Below are 12,580 nucleotides of genomic sequence, written 5' to 3'. Positions count from 1 at the left end.
TCAAAACAAATTTGAGCCTGGCAACCTTTTTTTCCTACCCAGAAGGAAAAAAAAGAGATTAAAAAATAAAAGCCTGAGTTGTGTGTGTGTGTGTGTGTGTGTGTGTGTGTGTGTTTGCCATAGCTTCATCTTCTTTACACACCTATTTTCTTCTTCTCACCCTAAAGTGATCCAGAAGCTTTTGCATTTGAAGTTACTAAAATAGCAAGTACAGAAACCGAAAAATATTAGTTTGAATTCCTAATTTGCCTTTCATTATAGATGAGATCACGGGTCAGTTCCAAACCTTCTCTTCAAACTCTTCGGTGGGAAGCAAAGAATAGACTTTCTTCCTCTTTGGGGGATGAAGAGCTCATTGGATTAGCTGCAGTTACTTAACAGTTACAATGCAGATGGACAGTTGCTCTTAAAATGATATATTGTGTTTTGTTAAAAACATACAGTAGGGATGCCTGGGTGGCTCAGTCAGTTAAATGCAGGACTCTTGGTTTCAGCTCAGGTCATGATCTCAGGGTCCTGGGCGGGAGCCCTGCGTGGGGCTCCATGCTCCGTGTCCAGTATGCTTCCCCCTCTCTCTCTGCTCGTCCCCCTGTTCACACTCTCAGTTTCTCTCTCTCTCCTTCAAATAAACAGTCTTTTTTTTTTTAATGATATATTCAGCAGCCTTCATTTCCTGGCTTTGAAAACAAAAGGAACAAAACTCCTGATTTAAATCATCCTGGTTTCACTTAATAGGAACCTCAAAGAATATGGGATGTTCATGAGAGTCATCAAAGATTCTGGTTTCCAGTTCCATAATCACACAGGTTTTTACAGCTAAATCAACACCCCCAAACCATTATGTTTCAACATATTTCATCGAACACTGGAATCAAAAGCTTATGTAATATGCATCTTAAGCCATCAAATTTCCTCTGCATAGGCCCAGATCTGAAGACACTCAAGAAGGTAAGAAATTTCTCTTAGCCAGCATTTACCAGCCGCTTATTGGCAAATTCCTGGCAAGAGAACTGTCAGTAATAAAATTTTTTTCAAAAAAAAAAAAAGTCTTACCAACCAGATATTCCTAACTCTGCCTTATCCTGTATCAAGCCACTGCCTTATTCAGTATCAAGACCCCTGGCAAACCACAGAAACAGAACCTTACTGGTAAATACTGAATGAAGCCAAAATGGACCAAATAGTTTTGAGGGCAACTCTAAACGAGTCCTTGTTTACTGAGTTTTCTCCTTGCTGGTACTGCTATGTAGCTCCCAATGCATCCAATATTTAAATGATCCCCTCCTGCTTATTTCAAGGGGGAGGCAAATATAAGGAGGGGAGCTAGCCATATTAGTACATGAAGGGGGAGCAGCTCTAGGAACCTAGAATCAATCTCAATGTAATAGGGAGGTAACTAAGCCTGACCAAAGCAGAGAGTTCCTCTTCTGAGGAGCACAAATTAAGACAAGAAGGACAATACTAGATTTCCGAGAATCTTGAAAGTCAGGTAGGGAAATCTAAACTTGACTTGATAGGAAGGCCTTATAAACTTTGATCCACAAAAGAAATATGAGGACAATAACATGAAAAGCATATTACTGAAATAAGAGAAAACAGAAACAAGGGTTTAGTTCCAAAGCTTTTCTAGCAATCCAGTCTGAGATGATGAAGGCCTATAGGGTGCTGCTCGTGAAGGGAAGGAAAAAGGAATCCAAAACCACTTCATAAGAAAGCATGAATTCACCTTCCTGTACCTGTTAGAATCAGCAAGGCCTCTAAACCTCTGTCGCTACTATAAGAGCCATCCGGGAAAGAGGCACATCATCACAAGTCTCCATTGCCTTCAAATATATAACTCAGATTTCTTTAGTCAGGTGGAATTTTCACCCAATTAGTCCAAAGTAACTCGTTTTGTTTTTCAATGTAAAGTACAAAATTATACCTACTCACCATTTTCTATATCCAGATGCCCACCCAACTGGGAAAAATAGCCCAAATTCTACCATACTCTTTTTAAAAGAAAGTAAATCTAGGGGCACCTGGGTGGCTCAGTCAGTTAAGCGTCTGCCCTGGCTCAGGTCAGGAACCCAGCCTCCGGGGATCAAGCCTTGCATCAGGCTCCCTGCTCAGTGGGGAACCTGCTTCTCCTTCCCCCTGCCCTTGCAGTCTCTCTCTCTCTCTTTCTCCTCCTCAAATAAATACATAAAATATTTTTAAAAGGAGTAAGTAAATCAAGGTTCAAAACCTAATTGCTCTTCATGTCAAACAGGCTACTTTGTTTTAACAGACAAACATATATACAGCTAACAAGACTACCATTACCTTTGCCTGACGTATGCCCCAAAAGTTAACCATTGCCAGCATTTCTTAGACTTTTATACTTTACCAATGCACTTTTTCCTAAATTATCTCTTTTAATCCTCACAATAACCCTGTGGCAGGGATTATTATTACTATTTTAAGAACTGAGATAACTCTGGCTCTAAGACTTAAGTTGTCCAAGAGACTACATCTGTAAGGGTTGGAGTCAAGACTAATTCTTACCTTTGAACTTCAAATCCCTTGACATAGTGCTTTCCCTTCCCTCAGAGAACAAAGGACAACAACAACAAACCCATCCACACATATCAGTCCCTTTTAAGTTAGGGAACCATCATTTCTAACCTTATTCCAGCATCTTCTGGAACATATTTAGTCTTCCGTTTCAAAGAAGTAAGATTTCTTTGCTTACCTGGTCCTTCTCCGGTTTATCAGAAATGTCATTCAGACTGGAGGAAGTCAGATTCCTATGGGTCATGGCTGGGCTACCTGAAAAAAACAAAAGCAAACCCTAATTAAAGACTTGTTTTCAAAAACACAAGACGTTGGTTGTACACCTCATAAACACTTGTAGATGACGATGAGAATGGCAATGATGTTTTAGCTCCACTGGGATCTCCTGAAGAGTTTTCCAGATTACAGGTTGGAGCACAAAGATGGTTAAGTTAGAAGTATGTAAAATCACAAATACCATGTTTAAGTCTTATTGCCTGGGTCAAGTTCAAGATGAGTTAAACTTTGGAAGAAACACCTAAAATAATATGCATAAAAATAAATTTACTCCTTGTTTGGCTTGCTTTTTTTTTTTTTTTTTTTTTTTGTCTCTGCCCTTTATACACATCCTAATCTACCTGGTATCCTTTCCTTTTCCTACCTCCCACAGAGATGGCCTTTTTTTCCCTTTCTTCATGTCAGCAGTGACGGCCCCAGACTATAGGCCTGGACCTCCTCTCCTCAGGTCTCTGCAGTCTTTCCAAGGTCATCACTCCCTCTGATCAACCCCAAAACCCATCTGTGTTCCCTTTCCCAGCTGACATTTTAATCAAGAAGATTTCTCCTTGGTGGGCATCCGATCCAGAATCCCCATTCTTTACCTCAAAGTAGTGCAACTACAGGCCCCTTACTTCTTGCATTCCCATTTGCCAGACTCATATAAGCACATCCCTACTTTCCCCTCACCGTGCCAATCTTCTTCTTCACATTAAGGAATGGATTTCATTAGGAATACTTCATGGGAACGAAGCTCCCTGGTGATACAGTGGCTGTAGGTTAAGTCTACTGACAATCCAGCCAATGACTGTAGACACCATTATACAAGAAAAGAGAGGAAGGACATCTAGAAGAGTGATAACCCATCTTCTAGTAGACTATGTTAAGCAAAAGAAAAACATTCTGTTCATTTTGCAGTTGGACCTGCAGTTGGACTTGAAATGTCTAAGCTCACTGAGCAAAAGAGTAACTTTTCAAAGCCAGGGTGTTTGACCCAACCCTGGCAGGGTGCTGAGTAATGCATTCATCATTAATCCTCAATGATCTGACTCAGGCTGGCCTTCACACCAAAAGGACAAGGGTTGAAAAACAAGCACCAAAGTTTGACCATAGTTTCACGTTTGCTTCCAAATTATTTTTTAGATTATAGACTTTCACTCCTTCAGATAGAAAGGTCAACACATAATTTTACCGCTGACTAAAATCTACTCCTAAATAATTTAATCTACAAGTAAAAGCAGCTCTTTAAAGAATATAATTGTCTTTAACTACTAAATCAGAAAAATCATAATTTTCTTGAGCTGGCAAGACAGGGTATTTTCCACTCTGCTGCATTTCATTGAGTAAGCATGGCCTAGATCTCTTAAACCCTTTACCTGGTGGGACATTTTATTCTAGGAAAATCTGAGCACAGGGCATTTTTCAAAGGAAAGTTACATCTGAAAAAATGCTTTATGAGCAAAATTAAAAGAACCTTTTTGAAAGCAACATTTTCTTCTTTGAACTACACACCAGGTTTCCAGCGTGCACTCAAAACAAAAGACACCAGGTACAAATGTGAATACTCCCAAATAATTTTGGGCTTGAAAGTAATAGGAAATGATGAGTAGCTCTAATTTTGCTTCTCATATTAGAAGTAAAAGCAGTTATTTGGACTAGCTGGGTGAAAATTCTACCTGAATAACTGAGGAAATCTGAACCATAAATTCCTAAAGCAATGAAGCCTTCACAATCCTAATCATAAATTAAAAGTAGTTTATGAAAATTAATAGATAAGACTGATTTCTCATTACCAAATCAATTGATGTAAGTGGCAAAACTGAAATAATCTGAAAGAAGTTTCATTAAGTAATTTAAATTTTGTGGGAAACATCCTAAATTCATTCATTTGCTTTGGAAACTATAAACACTGCAAAGGAACATTTTAGCCCAAGCACTGTCCTACTGCTGCAAAATCTAAATAGGTAGAAATCAAATGAATGAACTTTTCATTACAATAGTAACCTTGACTGATATCACAACTTTTCCAAGAAACTTCATTTACTGCCTCATCATTTCTCCCATGATAGTATGGATGTATTTGTACTAGACAGGGGGTCCAAAGAAGGCACAGGTCCAAGGAACATAGAGGAACTAGATGGGGGAAAGTAGGCCAACGTTAAGAAATAACCGAATCTCAACCACAAGAAAAGGTTTGGAAGGAATTCAAACACTTGGAAGCTAAAGACCATCCTCCTCAAGAAAGTCTGGATCAACCAGGAAATCAAAGAAGAACTTAAACAATTCATGGAAAACAATGAGAATGAAGACACATCAGTCCAAAACCTATGGGATACAGCAAAGGCGGTCCTGAGGGGGAAATAATAGCCATTCAAGCCACACTCAAAAAAACTGAAAAATCCCAAATACACCAACTCTCTTTACACCTCAAAGAACTGGAAAATCAAAAACAAATTAAGCCAACCCCATGCACAAGAAGGGAAATAATAAAGATTAGAGCAGAGATCAATGAGTTAGAAACTAGACATATAGTAGAACACATCAATGAAACTAGAAGCTGGCTCTTTGAAAGAATCAGTAGGATCAATAAACCACTGGCCAGACTAATTCAAAAGAAGAGAGAGAGGACCCAAATTAATAAAATTATGAATGAAAGGGGACAGGTCACTACTAACATCAAGGAAATAAATAAATCATCAGAAATTATAATCAACAGTTATATGCCAATGAGTTAAGCAACCTAGAAGAAATGGTTGCATTCCTGGAAACCTACAAACTTCCAAGACTAAAACTGGAAGAAATTGACAACCTGAATAGACCAATATCTAGTAACGAGATTGAAGCAGTGATCAAAAATCTCCCCAAAACACAAGAGTCCAGGACCTGATGGATTCCCTGGGAAATTCTACCAAAAATTCAAAGAAGAAATAATACCTATTCTCTTGAAGCTGTTTCATAAAATAGAGACAGAAGGAAAGCTTCTAGACTCTTTCTATGAGGTCAGCATTACCTTGATCCCCCAACCAGGCAAAGATGCCATCAAAAAGGAGAATTTCTGACCAATATCCCTGATGAATATGGATGCTAAGATTCTCAGCAAGATCCTAGCTAATAGGATCCAACAGTACATTAAAAAAATTATCCACCATGACCAGGTGGGATTTATCCCTGGGATGCAAGGGTGGTTCAACATTTGCAAATTAATCAACGTGATAGAACAAATCAATAAGAGAAGAGAGGAGAACCACATGGTCCTCTCAATTGATGCAGAAAAAGCATTTGACAAAATACAGCATCCTTTCCTGATTAAAACTCTTCAAAGTATAGGGATAAAGGGAACATTCCCCAGCTTCATAAAATCTATCTATGAAAAACTACAATAAATATCATTCTCAATGCGGAGAAGCTGACAGCATTCCCACTGAGATCAGGAACACCACAAGGATGCCCCCTCTCGCCACTGTTGTTCAACATAGTACTAGAAGTCCTAGCAACAGCAATCAGATAACAAAGAGAAATAAAAGGTATTCAAATTGCAATGAAGACAGATGACATGATACTTTATATGGAAAATCCAAAAGACTCCACCCCTGAATTACTAGAACTCATACAGAAATTCAGTAATGTGGCAGGATACAAAATCAATGCATAGAAATCAGTTGCTTTCTTACACACTAATAATGAAAATATAGAAAGGGAAATTAGAGAATCAATTCCACTTGCTTATAGCACCAAGAACCATAAGATACCTGGGAATAAACCTAACCAAAGAGGTAAAGATCTGTACACAAGGAACTACAGAACACTCATGAAAGAAACTGAAGAAGACACAAAAAGATGGAAAAATATTCCATGATCATGGATCAGAAGAATAAATATTGTTGGGGTGCCTGGGTGGCTCAGTCATTAAGTGTCTGCCTTCGGCTCAGGTCATGATCCCAGGGTCCTGGGATAGAGCCCCGCATCAGACTCTCTGCTTGGTGGGAAGCCTGCCTCTCCCTCTCCCACTCCCTCTGCTTCTGTTCCCTCTCTTGCTGTGTCTCTCTCTGTCAAATAAATGAATAAAATCTTAAAAAAAAAAAGAATAAACATTGCTAAAATGTCTATACTGCCCAGAGCAATCTACACCTTCAGTGCCATCCTGATCAAAATTCCACCAGCATTTTTCAAAGTGCTGGAACAAACAAACCTGAAATTTGTATGGAACCAGAAAAGACCCCAAATCACTAAGGAAATGTTGAAAAAGAAAAACAAAACTGAGGACATCATGTTGCCTGATTTCAAGCTTTACTACAAAGCTGTGATCACCAAGACAGCATGATACTGGCACAAAAACAGATACATAGACCAATGGAACAGAGTAGAGAGCCCAGATATGGACCCACAACTCTATGGTCAAATAATCTTTGACAAAGAAGGAAAAAATATCCAGTGGAAAAAAGTCTCTTCAATAAATGGTGCTGGGAAAATTGGACAGCTATGTATAGAAGAATGAAACTCAACCATTCTCTTACACCATACACAAAGACAAACTCAAAATGGATGAAAGACCTCAATGTGAGGCAGGAATCTATCAAAATCCTAGAGGAGAATATAGGCAGTAACCTCTTTGACATTAGCCACAGCAACTTCTTTCAAGGTATGTCTCCAAAGGAAAAGGAAACAAAAGCAAAAATAAACTTTCGGGACTTCATCAAGATCAAAAGCTTCTGCACAGCAAAGGAAACAGTCAACAAAGAGGCAACACATGGAATGGGAGAAGATATTTGCAAATGACACTAGAGACAAAGGGCTGATATCCAAGATCTATAAAGAACTGCTCAAACTCAACACCTAAAAAACAGATAATCTTGTCAAAAAATGGGCACAAAACATGAACAGACACTTCTCCAAAGAAGACATACAAATGGCTAACAGACACATGAAAAAAATGTTCATCATTGTTAGCCATCACGGAAATTTAAATCAAAACCACACTGAGATACCACCTCATACCAGTTAGAATGGCCAAAATTAACAGGACAGGAAACAACAAATGTTGGAGAGGATGTGGAGAAAGGGAACCTTCTTACACTGTTGGTGGGAATGCAAGTTGGTGCAGCCACTTTGGAAAACACAGTTGTGATTCCTCAAAATATTAAAAACAGAACTACCCTATGATCCTGCAATTCCACTACTGGAAATTTACTTCAAAGATACAGATGTAGTGAAAAGAAAGGCCATCTGTATCCTAATGTTCATAGCAGCAAAGTCCACAATTGCCGGACTGTGGAAAGAGCCAAGACTCCCTTCAACAGACGAATGGATAAAGAAGATATGGTCCATATACACAATGGAATATTACTCAGCCATCAGAAAGGATGAGTACCCAACTTTTGTATCAACGTGGATGGAATTGGAGGAGATTATGCAGAGTGAAATAAGTCAAGCAGAGAAAGCCAATTATCATATGGTTTCACTTATGTGTGGAGCATAAGGAATAACATGGAGGACATGAGGAGAAAGAAAGAAAAAGTGAATTGGGGCAAATCGAAGGAGGAGATGAACCATGAGAGACTGTGGACTCTGAGAAACAAACTGAGGGTTCTGGAGGAGAGGGGGAGGGGGGGATGGGTGAGTCTGGTGGTGGGTATTAAGGAGGGCACATACTGCATGGAGCACTGGGGGTGGTGCATAAAAAATGAGTCTCAGAACACTGAAAAAATAAAATAATTTTTTTTAAAAAAAGAAGCAACCAAATCTACTGTCCCTCCCACCATTATCTGATTTTTGTTAATAAAAGTAATATTAACAGCTTCACTGATGTTTAACTTTGTAATATAGCAGAAGAACCCAGAATTCAACACTTCTAGGTAAATCCTAAGCAAGATGATGAACATGCTTCAGTGTTTTCCCACCTCCCTCCTATCAAACCTGAGCCCACCCCTGAGCCCAAACACCTTAAACCAAAAACAAATGCTTCCCAGTGCAGTGGTCCCCAAAGTGTGGTGCCCAGACCAACAACATTGCATTGCCCGAGCCCTTATTAGAAATGCAACTCCTTGAGACTTGCCCTAGACCAACCGCAGTGGTCTCCCTTATCTGCTGTTTCAGATACCCAAAGTGAACTGTGGTCCAGAAGCAGGTGATCCTCCTTCTGACAAATCATCAGAAGGTCAGTAAGAGCCTAAGGCTACGTTAGAAGTCCCACTTCATTCACCTCACTTCATCTCATCATGTAGGCATTTTATCATCTCACATCATAAGAAGGGTGAGTACGGCCCAGTAAGACATTTTGAGAGAAAGAGACCACATTCACATAACTTTTATGAGAGTACATTGTTATAATTATATTTTTCTATTATTGCTGTACATCTCTTACTGTGCCTAACTCATAAATTAAACTTTATCATAAGTATGTGTGTATAGGAAAAACATAGTATATATAGGGCTCAGGCATCCACTGGCAATCTTGGAACATATGTCCCACTGATAGGGGAAATGGCAGTATAATCCAAACTCTGGGTTTGGGGCTCAGTAATGAAGTTTAAACAAACCTTTAAAGTAATTTTGAAGCATGCTAAAGTTTGAGTACCACTGCTCTAAATAAACCAATTATCTTAAGAGGAGAGTGAGTCTCAGTCAGAATCTGAATTTTAAAAGAAACATATATAATAACTGAAGTAGGCAGAGGGGTAGTTCTGATAACCTTGCCCTCCTCCAAGCCACTACTCCAAACTACATATCTCAAGACACCATTCAGTTAGCAACCTCGTCACATAAGCACACACAAAGTGTCTCGCTTGGCTTTTCCTCTAAATGTTCTTTCCTACACAATCAAATAAATAAATAACGTTGGAAACTCATTATTTAATCAGCCTTTTCCAGAAACATATCACCCAAATCAAAGAAGACAAAGACAAGAGCCAAAAGAGATTATAAACCCGATTATACCTGGAATCAGAAATTTGTGCACGGCATTTGAGCAAACCCAGGAAGTTGTTATGCAATTGATCCCTAACAACGTTCTATTGTAGCTATTTTGCACCTGACATTCAATAAGACACATTATCAGGATAAATCGGTGCTTCCTATTTACAGTTTGGGCCTATAAAGCAAACCCATTATTCTGCAGTCCTGAATGAGTGGGGCTAGCAAGAGAAAAATTCAGCTTGTACCAAAAGGATGAAATGCAAGAGTACCATAAAGTACACCACTTCTTACAACAGCCAGGGGTTCATTCAACTCGAAGCTACCACTAGTCAGCCCTTCCCCTCAAAATCCAGGGCATACAAATGTCATAGAACTGCTCTCTGTCCAAAGAAACTTTCTTTCTTCTTTTTTTTTAAACGTTTGATTTCTACAAAAGAAGAAGAATCAGCCTCAGGTGCATAATCATAATTAATTTCCATATCACAGTTTTCTGGCCATAAGAAAAAGAAAGCTTTGGAGAATCACATCTTAGGCAGTTTCACACAATCAAAAACAATTTCATTTTCAAAGTACACACTTGGCAGGTACAAACTGTCTTCTATAAAAATTAATTGCATTTCTGTACTAAGTTTGAAAATCATTGTTATTCTTTAGCACACATGTAGCAATTCATAAAGTCCTTTACAATTCTATCTATTAGATACAATACAAAGCACTGAGGGGGAACTACAGCAGAGGAGGAGGATATTTAAATGTGTATGCATTAAATAAAAATGTAAATATGTATGTAACGCAATTAACACATAACCCCCCTCACCTCATACCTTTACAATGAAACAACAAAGAACCTAAGAACAAGCTAAAACAAAGATCACCTTGGATACGAAATAAACTCGATATTTTGTTCTTAATAATATTTAAATATTTTTAGCATGAAAAATACATATAACAGACATAAGGGAATCTGGGTGTCTGTGTCAGAAAATTCAGAATTATGGGTCCGATTTACACTGCTTGAGACCATCAAACTAATAATAAGTGTAGTTTGGGAAGAATGAAGGCTAATGCGTCTGTACCCAGTGACTCACGGATACTCTTTCACCACCACCATCCCCCCCAACAAGGTCACACAGCAAGTGGTAAAACTATAATTTAAATCTGGATTTCTTAATACCAACCAAACTGCCTCTGGGAAAAAACTGGCCTCTCTATGTTATTTCCATAAGTAAACACACAAACCTCACCATTTCTAATAAGGAGAAAATTTAATATACAACCACAAAGAATATATTCAATTTCCATGCCAATTATATGCAATATAATATCATTAAGAATATTCAAGGCAGAAACACTCTTGGTTTTCAATTTAGCTATTCCCAGAAATAAAGTATACATTTTTTTTACTTTTTCATTTTCATAAAAAAAAGGGGGGGGATTGAACCCAGCAAGTCTGTCTGCCACTATGATTAAATAGTAGCCCAAAACCACAGCTGTGACAAAGAGAAAGGGTGCTAAAAACAATAGCAATGTAATTATAAAAGCAAAATGCCACATGCTTCTCAATGTCCTACCTCATAATCATAGCCAAATATTAGTAAAATTCCAAAATGTACACACAGTCAACTCTCCATATTTCCATTTTGGTTTTCTACCATATTTCAAGTTACTCCAACTACAATTTCTTCCTATTTCAACCACTAAAAATAGGAATGTAAGGGGACAAGGAGCATAAATCAACTGCCAATGACTTGGAGAAAGTCTAGAAAGAATGGCTAAAAGAGAAGCCTGGATTTTTGTCAGATCAGTTTCCTAGTCTTTTCTTTTTTTAAGATTTTATTTCTTTCTTTCTTTCTTTATTTATTTATTTATTTATTTTGAGAGAAAACCCAAGCAAGCATGTAAGTGGGGGAGGGGCACGGAGAGAATCTCAGACTCTGCATGAGCACCAGAGGCTGATGCAGGCTCCATCTCATGACCATGAGCTCATGGCCTGAGCTAAGATCAAGATTCAGATGCTCAACTGACTGAGCCACCCAGGTGCCCCAGTTTCCTAGTCCATGGCAACAAAATTTCAAGAGCTTTCCCCACCACAAATAATAATAACACAAACTGTCATTAAGACCTCCAATCCATTCCTACCCACCCCCACCTCCAGATAAAACACAGAAATATTTAAATTGTAAATATTGGTGGAGGAAAGCTAAAAATCTTATCAGAAGGAGCCCTCTGAAAAAATTTCATAACTAAGAGAAAATCAGTTTGGATGATTTCGGTGGTTTCATTTTTAATTGTTTTGTTTAGAAAAATGTTGTCTGTTCATGCTTTAATATAATACAAACTCCAAGAGCCCGGAGTCAAAGCCCTAGGTTTGTCTTATTCACATTTTTAGCCTCGGAGCTTGGCACTAAGTGGCACTTAATAAATATTTGTGAATGAATGGATAATAGCAACTGGGTATCATTTTACTTCCATTTGGAGTTAATACTATAAACACTACTGTTCAAAGTCCATTTCCTATGAAGGGAGATGCTGTGTGCACACTCCAAGAGTCTTCAGACTTGGAAAGCCTTAGAGTAAATAAGGAAGAAGCCTGTAGCTGGCCCAGAACTAACGGAGTAGAGAATCTCTGCCAGACTGGCGAACGGCCTGTCAGTCAGCAGCGGGAACAGAAGTGAGAAGCAATAAAGGGGAAAAAAGGAGAAACCCCCTGTGAAGGAAGGAACAGGAGGTGAAAATGAGAGGAGAAATAAGGGGGTATCCAGACCTCAGTGGAAGGAAAGAGTAGAGAAAAGTTTGGGGGAGTTGAAATAACTCAAGGAATGTGATTGGCTTGAAAAGTGAAACAAATTTAGAGAAAGGAAGAAGACATCAAAAGATC

General features: G+C 38.5%; 1 protein-coding gene across 2 annotated transcripts in view; it reads right to left on the bottom strand.

The window, feature by feature from the left end:
- SLC4A4 (solute carrier family 4 member 4) overlaps positions 1–12,580 on the bottom strand; it is a 346,042-nt gene that overhangs the window by 146,379 nt on the left and 187,083 nt on the right. For both annotated transcript variants that reach the window (XM_080796031.1, XM_080796032.1), the window contains exon 7: positions 2,714–2,790. In XM_080796031.1, coding sequence (XP_080652157.1) covers positions 2,714–2,790 — 77 coding nt within the window. The remainder of the gene's footprint in view (positions 1–2,713; positions 2,791–12,580) is intronic.

This window comes from Martes martes (genome assembly GCF_963455335.1).
Source record: "Martes martes genome assembly, chromosome: 2".
Classification (NCBI taxonomy): domain Eukaryota; kingdom Metazoa; phylum Chordata; class Mammalia; order Carnivora; family Mustelidae; genus Martes; species Martes martes.
This window is presented reverse-complemented; position numbering and strand designations above follow the sequence as displayed.